Source organism: Kryptolebias marmoratus, linkage group LG20 (genome assembly GCF_001649575.2).
Source record: "Kryptolebias marmoratus isolate JLee-2015 linkage group LG20, ASM164957v2, whole genome shotgun sequence".
In the NCBI taxonomy this organism is placed as follows: Eukaryota; Metazoa; Chordata; class Actinopteri; order Cyprinodontiformes; family Rivulidae; genus Kryptolebias; species Kryptolebias marmoratus.
Window position 1 is genome coordinate 584,644 of NC_051449.1, and position 19,440 is coordinate 604,083.

General features: G+C 44.9%; 1 protein-coding gene across 2 annotated transcripts in view; it reads right to left on the minus strand.

Annotated features, from left to right (window-relative positions):
* The window catches only part of efr3a (EFR3 homolog A (S. cerevisiae)), a 48,436-nt gene extending 40,142 nt beyond the window's left edge, over window positions 1-8,294 (minus strand). The window contains exon 1 of one of the 2 annotated variants that reach the window (XM_037982024.1): window positions 7,969-8,294. In XM_037982024.1, the coding sequence (XP_037837952.1) occupies window positions 7,969-7,978 (10 nt within the window). In that variant the 5' untranslated portion in view covers window positions 7,979-8,294. Of the gene's footprint in view, window positions 1-2,936; window positions 2,982-7,968 lie in introns of those variants that run through there. The other variant, XM_037982023.1, reaches the window with a different exon arrangement.
* Window positions 8,295-19,440: the final 11,146 nt, after the last annotated feature.

Sequence of the window (19,440 nt, forward strand, 5' to 3'; positions counted from 1 at the left end):
ACGCCCTCAGCTGAGGAACGCCCCAGGCTGAGGAACGCCCTCGGCTGAGGCACGCCCTTGGCTGATGCACGCCCTCGGCTGAGGAACGTTGAGTGGAGGGGAGTTCGTTTCGCCACATGGCGTTGGCTGCGCAACGTTTGGTACAAACAGGAAATGTCTTTAGAGGTCAGCAGTGAAAATATCTGCGTCAGCTCTGTTGGTGCTGCAACAGGACGGTGATTAACTGACAGAATAAAGACAACTTTAAACCCCCTGAGACTGAAATCAGAGACCTGATCTGAGCGTTTCTCGGAGGCTTCAGTCAAACACAAACTGGGACAGTCTAGGACAGCCTGGGACGGCCAGAGACCGTCAGAGACCGTCAGAGACATGAGACTCCATCCTGATCCGCTGCACAGTGGAGCAGCGGACAGTGGTATTACCACACTGCGAGCCCTTCGTGGTTACTTTCTGCCAGGCAGCTCGTAGACAGAAGCCTTCAGAGGACCCGAGGACCCGTCAGCCGAGGCAGCAGGAGATTCAGGTCTGTCAGTTAAAACCAGTTGAAGCTTAAAATGCACCAAACAAACAAACATGACGACTGGTGGGTCCAAACTCATCCCTACTTCCACTCCTGCAGCCTGAACGCCTCCCCGTCCACAGAAACATTTCATTCAGGCACAGATAAGACGCCTCATCCAGCCGCCGGTACCTGGGACTGACTGGATGCGCTTCGACAATCAAACCCTCCTCCCGTCTCTTCGGCACAGATTTCTGCGGCACTGAACCGACCTGAAGGCCGGTGAGCTCATCGCCCTCCTGCCGCCGACTTGCACCTTAAAACGATCTTTTCCCGACAGGTTCTCTGACATTTTCTTATGTTTAAATACAAACATTTGATCTAAATGTGGTCAGATTTGAATTTTCAGAATAACTTCTGTAAAACAAATGAATCTTAAGTTTATGTTAAACATATTTCATGAAATTAGAATAAAATAACAGATTCTTTAGGCCAACGATGACCTCCATTTTATAGAAACGTTTTTAAATCTTTCCACCTGTGACTGAAGTTCATTTTATTAGAAGATTAAATACTTGGTGAGGAGACACCACTGCGGGTCATGAAGACCTAACGGACCTTCACAAACACAAACCCGGCTGTAACTCTGAGTGAAGTTTGGGTGGTAGTAGCTGATATAACCTGTTTGTTGTGGATCTGAGCCGTTGGTTCTGCAGCAGCAGCAAATCGGCGCCGTCAGCCTCTGCGTCACGTCGGTGAACGCATCTAAAGGACGGGAAATCAGACCGGACATGTTTGTCCAGCGTGAACTCGTCCTTCGTGTCTGAATCGTCTTATTCCTTCACTGCAGACTTCTCTTCTGGAGCTGGGACGACACAAACATCCAATAATAACCAGGTTTAGCATGTTCTCCAAAGAGACAGCTACATGTGTTTGTGTCTCGCAGCGGGGAGGACGGAGGGACTCAGTCGAGCGTGAAAGGCATCAGACGACCTCTGGCGTCAGTCAAACATCTGCCAGCCTGAAGCTGAAGGATGGCGTCCAGGCGTCCAAACTAACGCACACAGTCCTTCACGCTCAGGTTCTCTGCGTGTAACGGGTCAGAACGACTCATTATTGGAGCCACGAATGTTTCATTTCAGCTGAAAGTCACTTTAAGGTCCAAAAACTAAGAAACTATCAGTAAAACTGTTCCATATGTATCAAAAACTGAGGATTTTTATAAGCTTCTCTGATGGTTTTCATCATAAAAACACTGAGACAAGATAAACCAACTAATCAAAAACAATTATTTACATTAAACTGTACAAATAACAGACTGTTTTTTTTAAAAAAAACAATGTTTTATAATAATTTCACCTATTAAAGCCAATGTTGCAGCGCCTATAAAAGGATGTTTTACTCTGAAATCTATCAGGGTCGATATAAACTGGCCTTTTTGACAACAACAACCAGCTCTTCAACGTCAAATTAAATTAGATTTCTACGTAGTAATGTCAAATAAAAAATATGTATGTAAAATAAGTGACTGCATAAGTATTCACCCCCTTTAAAGTGCCAGTCCTAACATGAATATGAGTCAGGGACGGAAACAAAAAGACCTCCAGGAGTTCTGTTAACTCCATCATGAAGGACGGGAGAAGGCTGTCCTCACAGGCGGAGGAGGACACTGAGACACCTGGGAGGACTGAAGGAGGAGGACACTGAGAGACACCTGGGAGGACTGAAGGAGGAGGACACTGAGAGACACCTGGGAGGACTGAAGGAGGAGGACACTGAGAGACACCTGGGAGGCTTCAGCAGGTCAGATGGGAGAGACTGATGGTTCTTCACCAGGCCGAGCTTCATGGAAGAGAAGAAAACTCGGATTAAATCCTCTGAAGCCTGTAGGGTCACAAGCTTCTCTGCAGCCGGCGCCGGAAGGCTCCTAAAGATAGAGGGCAAAACTAACGCCGTGAAACACAGGAAACCCTGGAGGACAAGAGGACAACCTGATGCTGAAGAACCGAGTGGTTTGGACAGGGTCTTCCAGTCGGCCATTACTGAAGGTTTTTCTAATTATTTCTGTCAGCGTTGTGTTTTCTTTCTTTAATAAAAGAGTACAAACAATTTATCTGTGTTTCCTTTAAAGCGAGTCGATCTGCTGAGACCCTGAAGCTGCTGAGGTGAGCAGGACACGACTGGAATAAATCATCTTCCCTACGAGGCTCATCTCTCAGGATTATGACTACCTGACCCCCGTGCCCTCCCTGTGATTGGCCTTCAGGCGCGTCAGTCGAGCAGAACCCGCCGTGTGATTGGACGGCCGAGCTGAAGTTCTTACAGAGCAGATCGATGGCTGCCTCCGTGTGAAGGCTTGTTTACGACCCGGAAACCTGAACTCTTTAAGCCTCCTTAATCTGTCACCGCCTCAGACAGGGAAAAAAGCGCCTCCTACCCCAGTCCATGTTCTCCGAGTCCATCCTGCTGGAGGTGAAACGGTTGGTCGGCCTGGCAGGTGGACCTCGACTCCTCCGTCTCTGCTCCCTTCTGCGCCTCCACCCTCACTGTCTCTCCCTCTCCCCGAACCCCCTCCCTCCTCGCACAGCGACAGTCATCACTGACCTTGCGGTGCTCGTTTCCCCTCGCCTGCAGCAGCAGCAGCTCTGCAGAGACGAGTCCAAACGGTTAAAGCCTCCTGAAGTCCCTGCGAGGATTCTTCAGGGAGGTGGTGCCGACCACCGGCGTGCAGCCGACATGTGACCTCACTCAGGGCGGTTAAAGGATTATTTCTGTTCAATCAACCTGACTGCAGAGTCATTATGCAGATTACTGAGATGGGTTTGAACTTTTTTATATTGTGTATTTACAGATGTGTGTGTGTGTGTAGCTCTGTGTTGCATAACAGTTTTAAGCATGCGCATGTACCTCATTATGAACTAAATTTAGGCCCAGAATATGATGAATTCATTTCTGTATTTGCAGACATTGTTGAACATTTTCTAGCCTTGGTTTAACGTAAACGTGTCAGGTTGGGACGAAACACGAGCAGCAGGCTGATAAATGAGCCTCTGAAGACAAAACAAAGACAGAAAAATGGAAGGAGAGAGAGAGATGCAAAGATGGAGATGGAGACAGATATAAACAAAGAGATCAGACTTGGAGAGATTTAAGATATAAAGATATTAGGACAGATATAAATCTAAATATATTTGGAGAAACAGATAAAATACATGTTTACTAAAATATTTAAGAGTTGCAACTGTATTTTAACACTTCTGTGCCTCACATAGACTTCACTTTTATTGGTTTTATACATTATTTATAAGCGTCACTATCTCCTAAACAAAGACAAAATAAAATCCTACTTTTTAAATCTACAGGGTGTGATAAACTGTACTCTGAGATGAAAGAATAACTCTGCAGCACTGAGGAGGAGCTGCTGCTGTTTGTTTGGAGGATTCGGGTCTCTGGGCTCAGATATTCTCCCTCCCGATCCTCTCAAAGAGCCGCTCACATCCAAAAAAGGACAAACAGCCGAGCGCCGGGATCAGACGGTGTCTGAGCGGCTCCTGGTCCCTGAAAACTGAGTTCTGACACCCGTTCAGAACCCAGAACGGGTCGCAGAAATCCTCAAACACTCAGAACCGCACAGATCAGGAAAAGGATTCAAGCAGTGAGAAAAGTAAAGAAGATGCGACCCTGAACCCCTGCAGACGACGCTTTCAACGGGTCAAAGCGACACGCAGCTCATTTCAGGCGGAGGCGTGTAAATGTCCCGGAGGAGGAGGAGGAGGAGGCTGCAGCTCCTCACACTTCAGCTGAAGAAGAAACCAAACAGCAGCCAAACATTTGTCTCAGGTCGGAGATTTGTCCTTCAGCTGTTCAGTGACGACGCTTCGTTTAAAATCACTCCTCGCTTTTAAACATTTCAGGTTTTTAATCTGTGAACAAATTAAATATTTCTGCTGAATGCTGGATTAATGAAAGGCCTCAGTCCTTAAAGGAATGCCTATCGCCCGCCGCTGTTCAGTTCCTTCAAAGAAAACATTTACTTCAGTCTGAGCTTTTAGCTACCTTTAGCTTTGTTTCAGCTAGCCTTGATACCTTTAGCTTTTAGCTGGTCTTCTGCCCTTTTTCTACATCAGTTTTATCAGTTTCTACAAGCCGAGTGAAAAACTCGCAGCTTTTCCATGCTGCAGACGTCTCGTGTTTGATTTGATCCGTTTCAGACCCGGGCTCAACATCGACCCGAAGCAAACACCAGAACACAGAACCGGGCCAGGAGGGCGGTAAATCCAAGCCGGCAGAGATGAGAGCCTCCCGCTCCCGTGGCGAGAAACAGAGGGAGGCGGGCCTAAAATCCTCTGCAGAACAAACCGTCTCATTCTGTGAATCCAAACGTCAGCCAGCAGCCGAGGGAGGACAGGAAGCTGATGCTTCTGAACGACACAGAGGCATGCTGGGTAACTGGTTTCCCTACTGGAAACATCTCCGAAGACGTGGAGGCAGAGAAAAGTGCTTCAGGTGTCTCAGGAACAGAAACTAAAAGCCTCTGCAGCTCGGATTAAAGAGGAACAAGTGATCTGTTGTCTCAGCGGGTCGGAGAGACTCGATCAGACTAACCTGCAGTCAGACTCATTTAGTTCCAGAGTTTGGTTTTAACCGTCGCTGGATCCAAATTAACTGACTTCCCCCACATGAAGCCAATCCCATCCAGCACAGCTTCTTTTTGTTCGTTTTAACGTCTGCAGACCACAAGAAATAACAGTTTCAACAGTTTAAAAGCTCCAAACACTAAAAGTCAGAGCGAACTTTTGGATGTGAGACGTAACGGGGAAGTAAAAACCGTACGGAAGAAACTGTAAGAGGAAAACTAAACGCTGACTCAGCTGACAGATAATCATTTCATGACTCAGATATCAAATAACCAGTTTGACTCAGAGCTCGGTTTGTCAGATTGTTTCAACAGATTCAAGCTTTTCTTCGGTTGTTCTGGTCTCAGGGATTCCTTCCTGAGTTTCAGTGCAACACATCCAGCAGTTCATGAGATATTTTACTGACAGAGGCAGAAACATTTGGCCATAAATGTTACAGAATGGTGCCACGATTTGTGTTTAACCCTCCTGTGGCCGTCGGGAGGAGGCACCTGTCCAGGTGGACGCCTTCATGCGTTCACCGATCGATGCTGACGTCATCACGCCATCACGCCGGCGCCGACAGTCATGGAGGCCGGAGGGATGCAGAGACCTTGGATCATCATCCGTCTGAAATATCGGCTCCAGCCGCAGGGAGGAGGGGTTTATTTGTTATTTTGGGCTCCAGACTCTCATTTCTCATTCGACTCGTCTCAGCAGCCAAGTGGGGAAACATTTTCCATTAAACAGCAGCTGGTTGGCTGTCAGGAGGAGGAGGAGGAGGAGGAAGGAGAGGGCGCCTAAAGTCCAACGCTACCAAAATAGCATCACACACACACACACACACACACACACACGCTTTATGAAGCCTGGGATCATTACTTTATTCATGAAATGCTCCACCAGGCTCATGTTGAAGATTTAACAAGGTGAAGGAGGAGGAGGAGGAAGAGGAGGAGGAAGGATCAGGCAGATCTTAAAGGGAACAAAGTTTCTGACAGATCTGTCTGTTTCTATGGGAGCATTTCAGTAAAGAAAGTTAAATATTCTGAAAAGTATAAAAGTTTAAAAAACCAAACGTCTCAGCAGCCGTGTGCTGAAGGAGACGATGAATGAATGAATGAATGAATGAATGAATGAACCATGACCTTCAGATCTGCCTCAGCTGCCTCTGTTTGGTCTCTGCTTTCAGCCAGCCTTCAGCTACCTTCAGCTCATTTTCTGACCGAACGTTTTGCTGCTTTCGGCTCCTTTAAGCTGAGCTCCATCAGACTCTGTTTTACAAGAAATTATCATCATTTCCCAGTTTTTTTATCCTCTAATCCAACAAACAGCACCAACCTGAAAACTCCCTGCAGACAACATAAAATCAGACCCGACAGGAAGGAATCGCAGCGAGCGTTTCTCCTGCCGGTCTTTCAGTCTCGTCCTGGTTTCCCGTCTCTTCGGCTGATTCTGAACGAGGACAATAACCAGAAAAGACTCTGACCCATTTGTCAGATTTCCTCGGAGACCGAGTGTCCCCGCAGCGTTTGTCCCGCCGCGTGGACACGGCGTTAAAAGAAACAGTTGGATCCAAGGATCTACAGAAAGGCTTGTGTTGGTTCGCACTTTAAATTAAACGAGATAAAAACGCCTCATTAGGTGGTTTTAACCTCCAGAGGACACAACCACCTTTACTTCTGCACAAAACAACATTTTGAAGAGAAAAAAACAAACGAACGAGCAAAAACACAGCCGAAGGTTTAAAATACATCAAAATAAATATTTATATGGACTCAAATTAAAGGTTTCACTTTAAAGTTAACATCTGATCAGTTTATAAATTTAGAGACACAAAGCAGAAAGTTTCTTAAATTATTTTACATCTTTAAAATGTTAATTCTGATTTTATTTTAAAGTACTTTATCAAAACAAAGTGTGATTATTTGACTGATTGTCAGATTGTAATATTTGACATATTTTTGTCATTTTTTTGGTTTTCTTGAAGCCATAAAGACAAACAGCTGATGGTTTCACATCAACAGTATTCATCTTTTCAGGTATAAAACAAATAAAAATCTAATTATTCTTTAATCCTGTGTTTTCAAGGTTTTAAAAATAAGAGCTGCGACCAAACTATTCCTCACTAAAGTACAGAATTATTACAGATAAGCTGATTAAATATGAATATAATGAAATGACAAACAGCATTAAGAACCATTTCACCTTCTTAGCTGCCAATCATGTCTGTCAGCAAAATATCTCCTGAACAACTTGATGGATTTTAATGAAACTTTCAGGAAGTAATGTCAGGATTTTCACCTACAACTCATTACAGTTTGGAGCCAATCCCATTAAAAATGGCCGCCGCAGCCAACTGAACATAGCAAACACAAAAATCCCTATAATTCTTGTAATTTTACAGATAATGAGCTGAAACTTGGAGTGGTAGTAGCTGAGACTGATCCCCAACAGATACTCTGAGCGCTAACAGCTCATATGAGAACTAGCATTTAAAGTGGCGGGTGATATGCATTCCTTCAAAAAGAGCTACTTTCAACTGAATATGTAATAAATGACCAGTTTATCTTTATGTCTCTAATGGAAACAAATAATGTGACTAAATCAGAACTGATTAATCAGTAATATCGTCTGTAAGTATTGGAAACATGGATCAGTTCTCCATTAATCGATACAGGCAGCCTACAGGTGCTAAAGCCCCACACTGAGCGGTCCCTGAACGCACCACGGCACTTCTTTTAACTTGAATCTTTTGTGTCGTTTGCGTTAATTAGCTAAAAACAGGAGCATTAAACGCAGCAGTTAGGGCCGGATTCTTCCCTCAGGATGTCGCGGAGTGAAACATCTTACCGACGGGCATCCTGGCGCCTGGAAGTACCGCAGTCCTGCCTCCTGTGTGCGCCGAGCAGCGAGCGATGATTCGGGTTCGGCTCGTCAGTTAGCCGCCATGTAGCCCGGTTCACCTGGCAGCGGCGGCGGCGGCGGCTCGGAAACACACGGACCGCCACCGAGCCCGGAGAACCTGTCCGAACCCGTCCGGTTAGCGGACCTCCGGAACCACGGAGACGTTTAATGGACGGCGTTCAGGGGACAGGCATACCTGTAAACAGCGGCAGATTACCTCCTGAACGTCACCGCGGCGCTTCCTGCTTTACGGTGGCAGACACGCAACACGGAAGTACAAAAAACATATGGCTCCTGGATATAGACGGCGCCGGGGTGCGGCTAATTCCTGCCGCCTGAGTCAAGGTGTGCTGCCAGTCCTTTTTATTTATTTATTTATTTTAATCCCACATCCTGTTCCACTGAAACACTTATAATATTTACTCACTCCCAGTGTCTTTAAAAGAACTGGTGAATATTTCTCAATAAAAGGGACTGAATTCAATATAAAACAGGTGGTTCCAATTAATTTAACTTTTGGTGCAAAACAACCTTTGGAAAGGATTTGAAGAAAAATACAATCTCTTTTTTTTTAAAGACTCTCAGCTACTACCACACCACATCTAAGCTCAAAATCTGTAAATTAGCTGAATTATAGCCACATTTGGGTTTTCTGAGGTCAGTTAGCCCCTAGTCCATCCAATGACCATTTCCTGAAAGTTTAATTCAAATCTCTTCAGTAATCCATGAGATTTTTCACTAACAGAGTTGACTCCACAATTTTAAACTAAGACCTTGTGCAATCTGTTAGTGTTTGTTGTGTGTTGTGTCTGGCAGCCATCTTGAATCCTGACGACTCTAAAAGTTGATGAGTTTGTCACGTTTTATTAAAATTCATCCAGTGGGTCATGAGATATTTTGCAAACATGGGTACACAACCTTTTGGTGATAAATGCTAGACAAGAATATTAAACCTCCATTTTCTCCTTTCTATGCTTATTCAGCACAAAACAACAAACTCCATACTTGTAAAAATGTAAAACCTGAAAGCAGTCAGGCTTTTTGGTGGATATAAAGCTGTGTTAAGATAAAATATATGTGTCAGGGTCTTACTTTGATGCAGGGTTAATGTGTCACGTGGATCTCTGGTCAACAACTACCTGTTTTTACCAACACACTTGTTTTCAATTGGTAGCTCGTTAGCAGACTTCCTGTGAGCTCCAGTCCACACTCCATACCTGCTGGTGGCGGTAATGCACCCAAATTATTGTTTGCCATCTGCCAAATAAAACCTAAGAAGAAGAAGAAGACTTCCTGTGGACCAGGGGGGGCTGGACACGTCTAAGACATGTAGGACTGAGAACCACTGGTCTACGGAGGGTGTTTTTATAATTAGACACTGGTTCTAATGTTCCACATTGTCTCACACAAACATGTATCCATCTGAACATGGCTGTTTTATTGCCTGAAGGCAGAGCAATAATGTTTTCGCCTGTGTCCACCTTCAGCGAAACATCTCAGGATCCACTGAACAAACTTTAATGAAACTCACAGAAAGTAATCAATGCATGAACAACTATACTTGAATAGTCTGAATTAAGGTGCTTACTGCAGCTAATCAACACAAACGGCTGCAGCTCAGTCATTTCTACAGACACTGAGCTAAAATCTGCTGTGATAGCAGCTGACAGGCCAAGTGCTAACAGATTATAGAAGATCTTGTAATATTTCATGAGATCGCTTCTAATGTTGTTGACAAGGATTGACCAAAACGTCTCCAGCTCCATCTTTTCTCAGCATCAGATGTCTTTAGTTTAAAGCTTTGGCTTGTAGGTCGCAGACAGTATCCCTTCAGGGACTGCTAGGTCTTTCATTAATGGTTTCATTTTAAATTAAACAGACTAAACATCATGGCTCCCAACATTTTCATTGGTCATTTTGAGCCCAGCTGCTAACGGGAGCATCTCTCTGGTTTTCCTCTCAGTTCTTTGGCACTTCGTTGTTCTCCTGCATTACAGTTTGTGTCTATTAATTACCGTAGCTTCTTGTCTCTTATTTTGTTCCCACATCATCACAGTTTAAACACCTCTGGACTGTATTCCAGTATATACAGCTTTATGAACACACTGTCAGTGTAATGAAGAAGACAAATAGGCCTTCATTACCTCTAATGATTGTCATTAAAGCCAACATTGAGACACAAACGTTCTACAGACAGTAATTATCCTGAGCTCAATTAAAAAAAAACCTCCTGGAGTTGGAGTGTAAATGTTGGTGAAAGTGTCCCGTTTGTGCTTTTTAAGCTCTTAAGGACCTTTGCTGCACCGTCCGGTGGACTTAAGGGTGATTAAAGGCTTTGACCACACAGATGGCGTGCCAGGCGTGATAAAGTCAGATGAGCGGCAGCGGCTGGCAGCGCCCAGACCTGATGGAAAGATGTTTTTTGAAAAAGATCACGTTAGTGTAATTACTGTAATGCATGAGACATGCCTCCACTGTACAAAGTGACTAAACCCAGGATTAAACATGGCTCATATTAAACACAGCAGTTTATTTGTGTAAAACAATGAGATGTTGCTTCAGAAAAAAAGGCAGCATGACTTTTAACTTATAGGTTTCTTTTTTACAATAAAAAGCTAAAAATGCAGCTAAGAAAGCCTCTAAATTTACAATATATTTCAAACCTAAGCATAGTGAAATCCACTTTTTCAAACAAAAAGATGCTCTGTTGTTTGTTGTTTTGTTTCTTATCTGAATTTTTAATAACCTCTGAGTCTAAAGGTACAACTTAAAGAGAAAGTTGGGTTTTTGAACTTCCTGTTTCAGAAACTTCCTGTGAGACGATGTTAGACTTTAACAACCTCCGTCCTGCATCCTTATGGCCTGTCCAACGGTGCCTTAAAGCTGAGAAAACATGTTGAATAAAGAATAAAATCGGCCCGTTTGGGTCTGTTTCCTGCAGCTGTTAGCTTGTCCTCCATCAGCTTCTCAGGGCCTCACCATCACTTTCCCAATGCGCCAACTGTGGATAAAAAACCCAACAGAAATCAGATTTAACTCTTTTCCTTCTTCTTGACTCACAGCTGGACAAGTTTCCAGTCTTTGAACCACAGAGATGTAAAAATCCTGAATTATCCAGCTCTGAAACCCGGATTATAAAAGCACCGTATCCACAGAAAACGGGTTTAATAAACTTATGAACTGATGTGTTCATTTCCTGGTTAGCACTGAAAGTCCTTGTTTTAGACACAGAAGACGTCCACAGCCATGTGTAGCTGCAAACACCGGCCCACTGAGAGGAAAATTATTCCCCGAACATCAATCTTTTCTTTGGGTTCTGGAGGCAGCGGCGCGTGGCGATCCCCGACACAATATTGGCGAGCTTAAACAGCCAACCGATGAAGTCAATGAAATGTTTAGATAGTCACCGTTTCGTCATTACCGGGGAAAATTGGCTGCTGATTGTCTGGCTTCTGTGGGATGTTTAGATGCTCCAAGTCCGAAGGCGTTTCGGTGGAAATCGACGGGTTCTGTGAGGTTAATGTTCGAGCTGAGTCCCTTCAGTTTGTTCTGAGCTGGAAGGATGTTTCTGGACCAGAACAGAGAGATTCTGGGCCGTGGTTGGGTCGTAAATTAATTAGGCCTTAAAGGTTCTGAGGTTTTGGATCGGATCTACCATCTATACCAACATCGAGATCTTTCTAATCATCCATCCATCTGTTCATTTATTAAGCATCCATTCGTCGTCCATCTGAAAGGATTTTTGCTTTTAGGGCTGAAGTCCTCAGAGATTCATCATCCAACGATGTGTTTCCCATCACCAGGAACATCCTGTTCCAAAGTGATGCTGAAAACCTGACTTACTTATTTCTCACAACCTGCTTTGACTACTTTAACGAGCGTCCAATTATTTCCCTTAAAATCCTTTTGTTTAAATTGAAATGCTACAGAGACTCTTCATCAGCTCACTGTAAAATCAAACACAGATGGTGACATTAAACTGTTCATCAGTCTTATCTTAAGGATCCTTAAAATACGAAACACGAGCTCAGAGTAAAACAGGAAAACAAAGAGCTGATGTTCCTTCGGGGTTTGTTGCAGAACCAAAGCTCCAATGTTGAGGCACATTGGATAAAAGTGTCTTCTAAGTGGCTAAATGTAAAATATATCATCACAAACTCAACAAGCTGCTAAATCAGAGGATAATCAAACCCGCATTTAGAGGAGAAACTGTAGATCTGAGAGCACTTCAGGCTCTAAAGAGTAATATTTCTATTCCCGCAGCTCGGCACCAACTAATTTCTGGTTTCTTTCAGTCTGAGGAGTTTTTATGTTTGAAAGCTGCTTCTTGTGAAGATCTGCTGCAGGTTTGCTTTGGCTGAATTTAAAAGGTGTCAGACGTCTCTGCAGAGGTTTGTCTGGACCGGACCCGGCGGACCCTGCGGACCCGGCGGACCCGCGGGTCAGCTGTGTGTTTGACCCGACCTCAGGGTGTCGAAAAGAAACGTTGCTCCTCTCAGTGTTGCTCAACGTTTACAACAAAAACCTTGTGTCTGTTAGAGCTCAAAGCATGTGTTGGGGATGACTCTCAGCTACCACCACACCAAATTTTAGCTCAAATTCTGTAAAATCTGCTTAGTTGTAGTTGTTTTTGTGTTCGCTTCGCCATGAATTGGGTTCAATGACCCAAGACCCGGGACACAGTGGACAGACTGTCTCTCAGCTGACTGGGAATGCCTTGGAATCCTCCTGGAAGAGCTGGAAGAGGTGGCTGTGGAGAGAGATGTCTGGACCTGGACCTGGACCTGCACCTGCACCTGGACATGGACATGGACATGGACCTGAACCGATGGATGGATGGACAGACGGATGGATGGACGGACGGATGGATGGACGGATGGATGGATGGACAGACAGACAGATGGACAGATGGAAACTGAAGAGGACTTTAAAGCTTCTGGACTTTAAAGCTTCCTCAATAAATCAGCAGGTTTTATTTTTGTTTGACTTCTGGAAATAAAATCTAATTTGAGGTCTTTTAGTGTAGAACGTGAGACGTCATGTGTCTGGTGAGGAAGAGGAGGAAGAGGAGGGAGTGAGGCTGCAGTCTTTTCTCGCCTTAGAGGGCAGAGTTGAGCTACAGTTCTGATGCTGCCGTCTCGTCACACAGATCCAGACAGAACCGAAGCCTCTGCTGACAGACTGAACTGAAAGTAGGCCAAGATGTGCAGGAGGAAGAGGAGGAGGAGGAGGAGGAGGAGGAGGACAGGGTCTTCCTTTGATTTATTTTTTAGGTCAAAAACCAGATAAACATTTGTCTGAGTTTTATTTCAGCCTGATTCTCTGAATCTGATCACCATGGCCCGCTCCTTCCAGACGGTCAAAGATCCCTTCAGAGGAAAATCAATCGTGTTCCGTCTGCTGCAGCCGTCACCAAGCAGCCTTTGATTTCCCATCCCTGAGCCGGCTGACATTTATTCCACAAACACTTGACATTTGGAAATCGTCTTCCTCTGTGAGCAGCGTCGGTGCACACTTGTACCCCCCCCCCGGCCTCACACAAAGACACGCGCAGCATCGGGCCATTAGCTGCCTTTGTGCGGATCAGCTGGAGGGTTTGGACTCAGTTCGGCCTGAAATCGACGGCTTCAGCTGCAGCGTCTGAAGCTTTCAATCCGACGATAAATCTGAGCTTCTGATCAATTTACTGAGAATATCGTCCACTTCAGGGAGCTCAGGTCTCTGCCAGACTTCAGCTGTGTCCTGTAAGTGAAAAAACGGTGTTGTGGTGATGTGTGATGGAGTTCTGGTCAGTCAGTGTCTTACCTGCAGCAGACAGAGGTCAGCTTTAGGTGATGCATGAACATTTCTTCCTGGTTCTCCTAATTGAGCTCACTCTGACAGCTGTCCACTGCAGGTAAGATACTGACTGATCGTATTTACACCACGCAGATAAATCAAACTGTCCCTGTTTGAAGTGTCGCACCTGTCTCATGTTTTTTTCACCCAGCGAGGCCTCGGCTGCAGCTGGAGAGGAGGAGATCCTGTTAGCTCGTGTTCTGAAATCACCGAGGGGAGAACAAACCAAAGCCTCGGCCCGAAGCAGGTCGGCTCTTCATCTGCATGTCAATGAGCAGTTTGATCACAGCTCAGCATTCAGAGCTGCTGGTGCTGCGGCTTTCTGATACCAAAATACATCTGCAACACAAATTAAACAAAGGCAGGAAGAGAGAGGCGTGTGAAGCTCTGCAGCCTTTCTCTGTGTGACTCATCGAATCAGGACAAGCTGCAAGATGTTCCTGAAAGCCCAAAATCTCAGCCAAGTCCAACCTTTAGACCAGGGTTTTATCAGAGGGGGAGTCCTCTCATTCCAGTATTACCGTTAGGTTCAACGGGACGCTCCCTGATTCTTTCTGTCAACAGGGGATAACTGATTTCTGATCATAAAAATGTCAATCTTTGATCAGAAGCAGCGAGCAGACGAGTCGTGGTGGAAGGAGCAGAAACACGAGCAGCTTCTCTCTGCAGGAGTTGATGAGTCATCGCTGGAGCTGTTTTATACGGGTGGAGCATCAATCTCCTGATGGGAGCAGATGGCGTGTGGCGGCTCGAGCAGTGTGGAGGAGTGTGTGTGTGTGTGTGTGTGCCAGCCGGCTGAGGAGGAACAGTCTGATGAAGACTGATGCAAACGGCAGCCGCCTGCAGACGGAGCTCCAGCTGTGGAGCAACATCAGGAGGAGAAGAAGAAGAGCGCAGCGTCTTCTCGTCTCTGAAGCCCAGCAGGAATCTGGGACTTCATTTTGTAAAACCTAAACTATGACAAAGACCTTTATTCTGAAGCTCCAGGTTTAACCCTCTTCCTGTTTGCTCTTTGTTTTTATAAATCCTGAATTCTGACGACCCTCACACAGCTAAATCATCCAAAACCACAGCTGTAAATGAAAAGGAGCAAAACAGCAGCTAACAGCTAAAATGAGACATTAGCTAAAAGTAGAAATACAGCCAGTTTGCTGAAGTAGATTTAAACTATTTTAACAGAGTTTTGGAACAAACTAATAAGATTTTAATGTATTGTAAATAAAGTTAAAGTTTTAAAATGATAAAAGTTAGAAAAAATTAAAACTCATTTTAGTTTGATATTTGAATGGGTAAAAAAAAAAAAAAAAAAGCACAAATTATGCAGAAACAGGTGACCTTTAACAGGAAGAGGAAAAGGAGGAGCCAGGAAGGTGTCCCCACACCTGCTGGTGACCAGGTGTGGGAGGGTGGGATTACGCTGCCAGCTGCGCTCTGATTGGCTCTGGGTTAATCCAGTTAGGGTCCCAGGACACAACACAAAGATCCCTCCGGAGGTTCTGGACCTGCTGAGCCTAAAACACGGGATAACTTCTGGATTTAAAGGAGGCAACTCAAACTGTTAACGATCAAATAATTCCTAGAGGGAATGCATGTCACCCGCCGCCTTCATGTCAGAGTTGGACCTAAAACAACAAGACCCAACATCTGATGCAAACCTTACCTTCTGTCTGATGAAGATTAACTGAATCCTGAGTCCTCGAGGCCTGGATGGAGACGTTCCTCCTTCAGCCTCCTTCTGTCCGCTCAGGTCTCTGAGGCTCCAAACTGGAACCACTTCCTGTTTTTAATTTCCCTCCATCTTCATCAGTAAGACTGAAGGTGGAGGAAGGATGAAGCTCAGGTTGGTGAGGGTGGAGGAGGGAGGTTCATCCTCTGATGTCTCCTCACCGTCTCTCTGCTCCTACAAACATCGAACTCTGTTTTCAGACTCCAGCTTCTCTGAGCTCCTTGCTTCTCGTTCAGGAGATCGCTGCTACAACTTTCTGTCAGGTTTTCAGATATACCCAAGCGAGCAGCGAGCAGCTCGGCCACAAACAAACACAGAAACCAGCAGGTAACGGGAAGTGAATTTATTTACAGTGCCAAGGAATATTTACAGGGGGAACCGGAGCCAGGACCTGAGGAGCGGAGAATGAGGAGAGTATGGGATCGGAGAAGAGAGGAACAGCAGGTATGGCACAGGTAAAGTTCCGTGTGAATAGTTCTTACTGAACAGGTATGAGTCCAGAACACAGAAGAGATGACGAGATTGATCCTTGTCCAGCGATGGTCCGGTGAAGGTTCCAGAGATTGAGGTCCAGGTGAGGGGAGTACTTTTCCAAGTGTAGGTAAGGTAATGATTCTTAAGATGACTGACCAGTCTTGGAATCCAGGAGGCAGTAGTTGCAGGAACAGGTAGGTTCAGTTGAGCAGGTGAGTACTTAATTAGGCGACAGGCAGTAGAAGGCAGGCCAGACTGGTTCCAGAGAGATGGGTAATCCTGAACACAGGTTTGCAGAAACAAAAACAGACTAAGATCACGACAGGGAGTACACAAAAAACACAGCTAAGTCTCGCACAGGCTCTGCACTTTACCGAATGGTAAACAATGCTCCAGCGCTGGTCTGGTTCACACTGCAGCCTTAAATACTCCTCCAACTCTGATCAGCCTGATCCGTCACAGGTGTGAGAGGAGTGGTGATGAGGCGTCAGTCACCTGCTCAGGAGACGTCCACCAGGAAGCACTCACACACACAAAACCGCCAATCACCACACTTTCAGGTTTTCTGAATTTTATACTATTTAAAATATTGAGCTTCCTGCTCCTGTCACGATGTCAGCAGGGGGCCGACGGACATGTTTAGAATGAAACAAACTTATATACGACTGAGATGTTTATAAGAAGTTTGACATCTAAACTCTGTTTATTTTCAACAATAATTCTCGTTTTCTCCGTGAGACAGGGAAGGTTTAACCAGCTGTTCCTGAAAGATGAACATCTCCTCCAGCATTTCTTTGGTTACAAAAGCTTCTTTTCCTTCCATGATTTATCCTCTCAGACCCACAGGACCGTACGGTAAATGATCCCATAAATCAAGCTGTCTGTAGAGCATCATTACTCAGTTCTGAGCTGTAATGATATATAGTTTTTTTTCCTTGTAAACTAGAGGCCCAGTGCAGTCCAGTAAACCCTCATCTGTCCTTCTGAGGGACTTAAAAGATAAAAGATAAAAGATTCCCTTTTTTTTTACTTTGGAGAAGATTTTTCAAAGAGATGATCTTAAGGACAACAGCAGCTCTCTTTGCTTTTCTGTGGACATGAGGAAAATTCATGATGACTTTTTGTATTATGTTGTCTAAAGAGTGAAAAAATAGGTTTTCTGGAGAGTTTAAGAGCCGATAAACGTTCTGCATCATGAGTCTGAGTCTCCTGCCAGATGTGTGAAATCTTCATCCCAGCAGCATCTTCCAGGTTCTCCCAGAGGGTAAAAAGAGAAAACTGGCCTTATGTCAGAGGGACATGTCCAAAGGGAAAAATGTCTGCAAGACATCCCAACCAAACCCAACAAGTTACCTCAACTAGTTTAAAAACAGGAGCCAAGTAGGAGGAGGGTGTCTGAATATAACATACGGTAAATAATCCCAGCAGTTCAGAGGATCTGTCCCGGGTCTGTCCCGGGTCTGTCCCGGGTCTGTCCCGGGTCTGTCCTGGGTCTGTCCTGGGTCTGTCCTGTCAGACACTGTCTGACCTGTCTGAAGGACCGGTGGGACAGTTCAGGGGTTTGTCCGTGGTTTGTCCCCTCCTCTGGTGGGCAGAGTTCAAAGGTCAACTAACCTTGAGGTCCAGAAAGTGAGGCTCACTGCAGTCCCCCTCCCAAACAGCAGGTGTCACCGAGGAGCAGAAATGGCACCAAATAAAATGTGCAGGAAGTACAGGAAGTGCAGTCTTTACATGCAAACATAACTACAGATTTATCCACGCCTCGGCTGCAACAAGAAGAACAGCAGAGATAAACTTTGAGAGGTTTTCAAACAATCTGTTTCTATTTTCAGATCCTCAGAGACGCAGTAAAACCACCAACTCTTCCCAAACCTCACCAGCTTCTAATGTTTCTGTGCTTTTCTATAAAAATCACTCAGATGTTTGCTTTATCTGGATCATGTCTTCTGCTGATGTATGTATTTCTTCCTTTAAACAAGCTAAATGACAGATTAGAGCAGCTGTGAAGCCACCACCCTCTGGCAGGTGGCTGATGTTCTGCTGCACGGCTGGAACAACCCGACCCTGAATGAATCTCTCAGAGACACAATGAACCGTTTCATCAGCAGCAGCAAACAAATGCAGCACAGGGAGAGGAATCCAGCGTGAAGCAGAAGGAGAGAAAGAGAAGATGAATCTGAATGAATCTGAATGTTTAACGTGCCGAGATGAAGAGTCATCGCTGTGGAATAAACAATACGATGGGTGGAAGTGAAACGTTTCAGAGTCAGACTCTTTTAGTTTTTAGAAAAGCTAATATTAATCTATGAAATAATAAATGAAGGGGGTTGTTTATCTCCTACCAGCTGCTCTGATTTCTAAATATCCAGAGAAAATTAACTTCTTCATACAGCGAATTAAAAATCTTTGTACCGTTTTAAACTAAGATCGTTTCATGCTGAGATGTTAGAGTTATAGCTGGGTTGGTCAAACCCTACAAATAATGTTATGAGAGACCTCAGGTGACATCCTGAGATGTTGTGTCATCTGTTCGTGCTTGGAGTATCTGTTGGGGATGACTCTCAGCTACTACCACCCCAAATTTCAGCTCCATATCTGTAAAAATGACTGAAATATGAACATTTCTGTACTTGTTAAAGTCCAGAATCAAGATGGCTTCAAATGATTCCTGAGATATTTTGCTAACAGACAGAACACACCAACAATAATAGTGTTTATAAACCATAATTATCTCCTTAAATCTGCCGGGTCAGTTACCCTAACGTGCCTCTTTGACTCTGTGTCTCTGTGAAGAAGATTAGCTCCCGAGCCTCTGACCTTTGACCCCGGCGCTGTTTTAAATGCTGCTAATCCGTCTGGAAAACTCGCCACGAGGAGACGCAGATTTTCCTCATTTCAGTTACAATCAGAAACACAGACGGACACATGCTGGGAGAGGCTCTCGTCTGCTGCTGACCACACACACGCACACACACGCACACCCACCTACACACACACACACACACACCCCGGTCCACCCCCCTCTGAGTTGTATTATTACATCTGGATCAGCTCTGGGCAAATCCCTTCCATATTTTTAATTTTTTTAAGTTAGCAGGACAATGGATGAGAAAGGCGATTAGTGCACATAATCCTGTGTGTGTGCGTTTGTGTGTGTGTGTGTGTGGATCTTTGCTGCTGTCTTTGTTGATGTGAACACAGAGTCACTGCAGCAGCAACAACAGGGATTTTATTCTAAACCAGAGACAAATACACAGCATCCATCCATCCATCCATCCATCCATCCATCCATCATCCATCCATCCATCCATCCATCCATCCATCCATCCATCCATCCATCATCCATCCATCCATCCATCCATCATCCATCCATCATCCAT